Raw genomic sequence first — 8,920 nt, 5'->3', positions numbered from 1 at the left:
TGTCACTATACACGGGACGGGTCTGTCACTATACACGGGACGGGTCTCTGTCACTATACACGGGACGGGTCTGTCACTATACACGGGACGGGTCTGTCACTATACACGGAACGGGTCTCCTGTCACTATACACGGGACGGGTCTCTGTCACTATACACGGGACGGGTCTCTGTCACTATACACGGGACTCCTGTCACTATACACGGGACGGGTCTCTGTCACTATACACGGGATGGGTCTGTCACTATACACGGGACGGGTCTCTGTCACTATACACGGGACGGGTCTCTGTCACTATACACGGGACGGGTCTGTCACTATACGCGGGACGGGTCTCTGTCACTATACACGGGACGGGTCTCTGTCACTATACACGCGACGGGTCTGTCACTATACGCGGGACGGGTCTCTGTCACTATACGCGGGACGGGTCTGTCACTATACGCGGGACGGGTCTGTCACTATACGCGGGACGGGTCTCTGTCACTATACGCGGGACGGGTCTCTGTCACTATACACGTGACGGGTCTCTGTCACTATACACGGGACGGGTCTGTCACTATACGCGGGACGGGTCTCTGTCACTATACGCGGGACGGGTCTGTCACTATACACGGGACGGGTCTCTGTCACTATACGCGGGACGGGTCTCCTGTCACTATACGCGGGACGGATCTCCTGTCACTATACGCGCGACGGGTCTCCTGTCACTATACGCGGGACGGGTCTCCTGTCACTATACGCGGGACGGGTCTCCTGTCACTATACACGGGACTCCTGTCACTATACGCGGGACGGGTCTCCTGTCACTATACGCGGGACGGGTCTCCTGTCACTATACGCGGGACGGGTCTGTCACAATACGCGGGACGGGTCTCTGTCACTATACACCGGACTCCTGTCACTATACACGGGACGGGTCTGTCACTATACACGGGACGGGTCTCTGTCACTATACGCGGGACGGGTCTGTCACTATACAGGGGACGGGTCTGTCACTATACGCGGGACGGGTCTCCTGTCACTATACGCGGGACGGGTCTCCTGTCACTATACACGGGACGGGTTTCTGTCACTATACGCGGGACGGGTCTGTCACTATACGCGGGACGGGTCTCCTGTCACTATACACGGGACGGGTCTCCTGTCACTATACACGGGACGGGTCTCCTGTCACTATACACAGTGTTCATAGAACAGATTGCTTTCTGCACACAATGCGACACACGCTAAGAACTATATGCACAATACGCGGGGCGACACACTGACACACGCCCCGTATTATGGATTTAGTATATGCTGCACAATATATGTAACGCTATAGGAGGAGGGGGGGTCCCGCAACTCGCTTTCAGCAGCTTTCACTTTATTGATTATCGGGAAACGGGTCCAGAAAGAGATAAATAATTTAAGGCCATTAAATGGCGTGGCCAACAATGCATGCTGGGGAGGACTTACAAACACTAATTGCACCTTAATTGCTGGGGGGGGTAAATGGAAAGCGTCAACTATATCAAGGGATTAAATAAAGTCCAAGAGGGGAGCATTTTAATAAAAAGACACAGAAAGTACAAGAAGTAGAGGCCATAATTTAAAGTTACAGAGAGGGAGACTGAGGGATAAATTCTACTTTGCAGAAAGGGTAGTAGATACCTGCACTAGACCTCTGGTGGAGTAGGACAGGCAGACACAGTAAAGGAATTCCCCGGTAAAGCTCCGCTGGGGAATAAATTAGTAAAGAGGGCTGATCAGGTCGGCCGTCACGTTAGGTTAATGAGCAGCTCTTTGAGTGCTCGGCGGCTCTGAGTGAGGAAGCGCCTAACTCTGCTGACTCGGCTAATGGCTCCCAGCCTTCAACTAATGGCTGATGGAGCACAACTTACACTGAATGAGCCAAATCAGCCGGGAATCAGAGCCAATTACTGCACCTCCGCGGGCGCGTGTCATCACTCTGACTCCACCCACTCCCCACCCAGGTCCATCCCACTCCAAGCACCTTTGCAGGCTAAATCCACCCCATGTATCACTGCTCATCTCTCCCCAGGTAGAAGGAGACCCGTGGGGGGACATAACCTGTAACTACGGCAACGGTGGGGCCTCACACATACAAAGCTACGGAATATGATAGCGCTATAGAACTCAACAAATAATAATACGTGATATAATACATGGTATAATCCAGTCCTGGTCCTGGTATGACCAAGTCATGTGATATGGCCTTATATATATATATATATATATATATATATATATATATATACGGGATGATATAAACATTTGTGTAAAAATCCCAGACACCACGTTGTAATAAACCAAATAAGTTATTCACCTTCGTCTGTCGCCTCTAAGCCTGGGGCACAAGGGGTTACGTTTTGTACTAATAAGCATTCATTGAATAATGATTTTATTAAAGACAGGAGAATTATTATCCCATAACTTCCAGCAACGAGCAAAACTTTCTGCTGTATACTGTAATTACCCGCCAGTGCTATATACAGTAATATAACCCCAGCGCTGAATACAGTAATATAACCCCCCAACGCTGAATACAGTAATATAACCCCAGCGCTGAATACAGTAATATAACCCCCCAACGCTGAATACAGTAATATAACCCCCCAGCGCTATATACAGTAATATAACCCCCAGTGCTGTATACAGTAATATAACCCCAGCGCTGTATACAGTAATATAACCCCCAGTGCTGTATACAGTAATATAACCCCCAACGCTGAATACAGTAATATAACCCCCAGCACTGTATACAGTAATATAACCCCCAACGCTGAATACAGTAATATAACCCCCAAGCGCTGTATACAGTAATATAACCCCCCAACGCTGAATACAGTAATATAACCCCCAGCGCTGTATACAGTAATATAACCCCCAGTGCTGTATACAGTAATATAACCCCCAGCGGTGTATACAGTAATATAACCCCCAGTGCTGTATACAGTAATATAACCCCCCAACGCTGAATACAGTAATATAACCCCCAGCGCTGTATACAGTAATATAACCCCCAGCGCTGTATACAGTAATATAACCCCAGCGCTGAATACAGTAATATAACCCCCCCCCAGCACGGTATACAGTAATATAACCCCAGCGCTGAATACAGTAATATAGCCCCCAGCGCTGAATACAGTAATATAACCCCCAGCGCTGAATACAGTAATATAACCCCCAGCGCTGTATACAGTAATATAACCCCAGCGCTGTAAACAGTAATATAACCCCCAGTGCTGTATACAGTAATAACCCCAGCGCTGTATACAGTATTATAACCCCCAGCGCTGTATACAGTAATATAACCCCCCAGTGCTGTATACAGTAATATAACCCCCCAGCACTGTATACAATAATATAACCCCCCAGCGCTGTATACTGTAATTACCCGCCAGCGCTGTATACAGTAATATAACCCCAGCGCTGAATACAGTAATATAACTCCCCAGCGCTGAATACAGTAATATAACCCCCAGCGCTGTATACAGTAATATAACCCCCAGTGCTGTATACAGTAATATAACCCCCCAGCACTGTATACAGTAATATAACCCCGGGGCGCTGTATACAGTAATATAACCCCCCAGCACTGAATACAGTAATATAACCCCCCAACGCTGAATACAGTAATATAACCCCAGCGCTGAATACAGTAATATAACCCCCCAACGCTGAATACAGTAATATAACCCCCAGCGCTGTATACAGTAATATACTCCCCAGCGCTGTATACAGTAATATAACCCCCAGCGCTGTATACAGTAATATAACCCCCAGTGCTGTATACAGTAATATAACCCCCCAACGCTGAATACAGTAATATAACCCCCAGCGCTGTATACAGTAATATAACCCCCAGCGCTGTATACAGTAATATAACCCCAGCGCTGAATACAGTAATATAACCCCCCCCAGCACGGTATACAGTAATATAACCCCAGCGCTGAATACAGTAATATAACCCCCCAGCGCTGAATACAGTAATATAACCCCCCAGCGCTGTATACAGTAATATAACCCCAGCGCTGTAAACAGTAATATAACCCCCAGTGCTGTATACAGTAATAACCCCAGCGCTGTATACAGTATTATAACCCCCAGCGCTGTATACAGTAATATAACCCCCCAGTGCTGTATACAGTAATATAACCCCCCAGCACTGTATACAGTAATATAACCCCCAGCACTGTATACAATAATATAACCCCCCAGCGCTGTATACTGTAATTACCCGCCAGCGCTGTATACAGTAATATAACCCCAGCGCTGAATACAGTAATATAACTCCCCAGCGCTGAATACAGTAATATAACCCCCAGCGCTGTATACAGTAATATAACCCCCAGTGCTGTATACAGTAATATAACCCCCCAGCACTGTATACAGTAATATAACCCCGGGGCGCTGTATACAGTAATATAACCCCCCAGCACTGTATACAGTAATATACCCCCAGCGCTGTATACAGTAATATAACCCCCAGCGCTGTATACAGTAATATAACCCCCAGCAGTGTATACAGTAATATAACCCCCAGCGCTGTATACAGTAATATAACCCCCCAGCGCTGTATACAGTAATATAACCCCGGGGTGCTGTATACAGTAATATAACCCCCCAGCACTGTATACAGTAATATAACCCCCAGCGCTGTATACAGTAATATAACCCCCAGCGCTGTATACAGTAATATAACCCCCAGCGCTGTATACAGTAATATAACCCCCAGCGCTGTATACAGTAATATAACCCCCAGCGCTGTATACAGTAATATAACCCCCAGCGCTGTATACAGTAATATAACCCCCAGCGCTGTATACAGTAATATAACCCCCAGCGCTGTATACAGTAATATAACCCCCAGCGCTGTGTAATCGCCTCCGTCGTGTCCGGTGAGAATTCAGACCCCGACGCGGTTTTCTTCTTCCAGGTGAAGCGTTACAGAAGGATGAGTTTCTGAACTCCACGCGCGATCTGATCTCTCATAAGGTTAAAGTGGAATGGCTGAAGCAGCCGGGACTCGAGTGGAATTTCCTCACATCTCTTTTCTTCTGCTGCACGGTGTTCACGACGGTCGGTAAGTGATCGCCTGGACATGATTCAGACATGAACACCCCATTTAAAGGGGAAACGCGCGGGGAGCAGGGGGCCTGTCAAGAGCTGGAGGATTCGGGTCAAACCCAGGTATTTACGAACATGTGGCAAGAGGTGTTCCAAAAAAACAAACCAATTGAGATAAAACGTGTACAATTTATACTTTTTTCCTCCTTCCTGGCCTTTAACTCTCCAGTTTTGTCAGGATCAGCAGCAAACAAGACTCCCCAAACGGACCAGGCCCAACACAAAATGTTATATAAATAGGTAAAACTTTACTCTCTTCACCAAATAGACAAAGAGCCTTCCTTCCTCAGAGCCACCGCTTATCGTTAATCAATGATTTCTTCTGTTTGTTGTTTTTCCGCTAATTTGTCCGCCATTTTGTGTACAGGGTACGGCCACCTATATCCGGACACAAGGAACGGGAAAATCGCTTGCATCATCTACGCCACGTTTGGAATTCCTCTAATGCTGCTGCTTTTAACCGACCTGGGGGATATTCTGGCCGGCCTCCTGTCTTCGGCTTATAAAAACGGAATCACGTTCTGGAGCGGGTTCTGTTCCAAACCGGAGTCCAAGGTGTCTGCGTTACTCTCCAGGAAAAGCTGTTCCGGAAAGTCAAGCTTAGAGTCCACGCTGGACAGCCGAGTGTCCATGAAGGAGCCTTTGAACCTCACCGATGTTTTAAAGAAAGAAGCCGCGGTGAAGACAAAATACCAGCAGATGCGGAACATTAATATTTTTGAACAGATTATTATCAAAGAGCATTTCGAGAGAGAACAGTTAAAATGCAGCAGTTTCCAGAAATCGCTTTCCTGCCCCCAACTAGAGCAGGCGTCGGCGGGCGACTCCGCCATTAAGGACTTGGATAAGCTCGGGGCGGAACTGGAGCAGCTGGATGTGCCCATCTCGCTCATCGCCCTCGTGTTGATGACGTACATCATGTTCGGGGCCTTGGTCCTTCCTTTGTGGGAAAAAGAATGGACGACGTTGGATGCCTTTTACTTCTGCTTCATCACCTTGACTACCATTGGCTTTGGTGACGTCATCCCCCAGCATCCCAACTACTTCCTGCTGCTCTCCGTTTATATCGTGGTCGGAATGGCCATCATGACCATGGCCTTTAAACTCTTACAGAACCGCATGGTCTGCTTGTATAAGCATTGCATGGCTTGCATCAGCCACGGTCAGAAATGATTCCACAGAGAAATGGCAAAAGTAGTCATTTCTTCCCTGGGGAACGCCTTGAACAGACTGCCGGCCTACACTGGGGTGTTTGTGAGATGGGTCATCGCCTCGTATGCCACAAGAATGGCATCAAATGGAACTATTCCTCCCCAGTAGTAGTTGTGAAAAACTTAATCTGTCTGTCCGTGCGAGTTATGCCTGGATGACCCAGGGGTCAGAGAATCTATTCTCATTATTATTATTATTCTCATTAATGGTTATTAGTAGTAGTATTATTAGTAGTAAGAGTATTATTATTATTCTCACTATTATTATTATTGTGAGATGTAGTAGTATTATTGTTCTCATTATTATTATTCTCATGAATTATTATTAGTAGTAGTATTATTAGTAGTAAGAGTATTATTATTATTCTCATTATTATTATTAGTAGTAGTATTATTATTCTTATTATTATTAGTATTATTATTTTCATTATTAGTAGTAGTAAGAGTATTATTATTATTCTCATTATTATTAGTAGTAGTAGTATTATTCTCATTATTATTATCATCATTATTAGCAGTAGTAAGAGTATTATTATTATTATTCTCATTATTATTAGTAGTAGTAGTAGTATTATTCTCATTATTAATAGTATTATTATTATTCTCATTATTATTATTAGTAGTAAGAGTATTATTATTATTATCATTATTATTCTCATTATTAATAGTATTATTATTATTCTCATTATTATTAGTAGTAGTAAGAGTATTATTATTATTATCATTATTATTAGTAGTAGTAAGAGTATTATTATTATTATCATTATTATTATTATTCTCATTATTATTAGTATTATTATTCTCATTATTATTAGTAGTAGTAAGAGTATTATTATTCTCATTATTATTAGTAGTAGTATTCTCATTATTATTATTATTCTCATTATTATTAGTAGTAGTAAGAGTATTATTATTATTCTCATTATTATTATTATTATTAGTAGTAGTAGTATTATTTTCATTATTATTAGTATTATTATTAGTAGTAGTAGTAGTAAGAGTATTATTAGTAGTAGTAGTAGTAAGAGTATTATTATTATTATTCTCATTATTATTATTAGTAGTAGTATTCTCATTATTATTATTATTCTCATTATTATTATTAGTAGTAAGAGTATTATTATTCTCATTATTATTATTAGTAGTAGTATTCTCATTATTATTATTATTATTCTAATTATTATTATTAGTAGTAAGAGTATTATTATTATTATCATTATTATTATTAGTAGTAGTATTCTCATTATTATTATTATTCTCATTAGTAGTAAGAGTATTATTATTATTCTCATTATTATTAGTAGTAGTAGTAGTATTTTCATTATTATTAGTATTATTATTATTATCATTATTATTATTATCATTATTATTAGTATTATTATTATCATTATTATTAGTAGTAGTAAGAGTATTATTATTATTATCATTATTATTAGTAGTAGTAGTATTCTCATTATTATTATTCTTATTATTATTAGTAGTAGTAAGAGTATTATTATTATTCTCATTATTATTATTAGTAGTAGTAGTAGTATTTTCATTATTATTAGTATTATTATTATTCTCATTATTACTATTAGTATTATTATTGGCTGCCGTTGAGATGCTTTACATCTGACCGAGGAGTCACGCGTTGCATGTTGCAGATATATCCGTCTTTATCGAGGCGCCAAGCGAGAAAGCGCTCTTCGTTGTCCGTTCTATGCATTGCGCGGCAGGGAAGCGGATCGCTGCGCAGGGGAAGGTTTGCATTCTATAGAACATTTTATAATCCCTTATATTGTCATGTGGGAGATTTACACCAATAGCCAATTAAATAACAATTCACGGAATAAATAGCTTTGAATGAAAAACTTAAATGTATGTATTTGTCCTAAGCAGATTTGTTCTACATATAGATTATGGGTGTTTTGGGTCGAAGACGAGGATATGGGGCATTATTTACTAAATACACAACCAAACATAGCGGCTGGGAAATCGGCTGCATGGACGCCCGTAAATCCCCTGCTGAGCCCTAAAGTGCTGCAGGTTCAGTCGGTGAAAATAAAGAAACTGGAAGTGCTTGAAATTTGTATCTTTTGTGTAAAATCACACGGTCTGTTTATTCATTTCCTCTCTTATTTATTATATCTGCTACGTCTGGTAAATTATTCCAGCCAACGTGTTCATGAATGTTAAAGATAAATGGGCTTTAACAATTCTGCTCATGTTTCTTAACCCCAGTTTCATTCTGGAGCCCAAATACCTGCGCGACCGCCCTGTGGTCACACTTACAGGTGAGGAGCGGGGGCAGCCCTGCTTGGTGCCCAGGAGCTAACATGAGATCAAAAATGAAGCAAAAGAGAAAAATGAACCTCTTCTAATCTTCTAAAATGACTGCCGGCTGCGCAGGAGCGTTCGTGTATACTAGCGGCCAACCCCTCACATCGAATCCACATGGCCTCACCTGGAACCCACTAAAAGGGACAGCCACTCAGAAGCCCTCGCAAAGCCAATCCCATTTCAGTCAATCTGCAAGTTGTTTCGCATACGTTAGCATGAGAGAGAATGCGACTGGTCAGCAGAATTAACCCTTA

At 42.3% G+C, this 8,920-nt stretch overlaps 1 protein-coding gene across 1 annotated transcript in view; it reads left to right on the top strand.

Annotated features, from left to right (window-relative positions):
* The window catches only part of KCNK18 (potassium two pore domain channel subfamily K member 18), a 7,235-nt gene extending 788 nt beyond the window's left edge, over nt 1-6,447 (top strand). The window contains exons 2-3 of the mRNA XM_053450027.1: nt 4,943-5,089; nt 5,501-6,447. Of these exons, the coding sequence (XP_053306002.1) occupies nt 4,943-5,089; nt 5,501-6,306 (953 nt within the window). The 3' untranslated portion in view covers nt 6,307-6,447. The remainder of the gene's footprint in view (nt 1-4,942; nt 5,090-5,500) is intronic.
* The last annotated feature ends 2,473 nt before the right edge of the window (nt 6,448-8,920 follow it).

This window comes from Spea bombifrons, chromosome 11, assembly GCF_027358695.1.
Source record: "Spea bombifrons isolate aSpeBom1 chromosome 11, aSpeBom1.2.pri, whole genome shotgun sequence".
Classification (NCBI taxonomy): domain Eukaryota; kingdom Metazoa; phylum Chordata; class Amphibia; order Anura; family Pelobatidae; genus Spea; species Spea bombifrons.
This window is presented reverse-complemented; position numbering and strand designations above follow the sequence as displayed.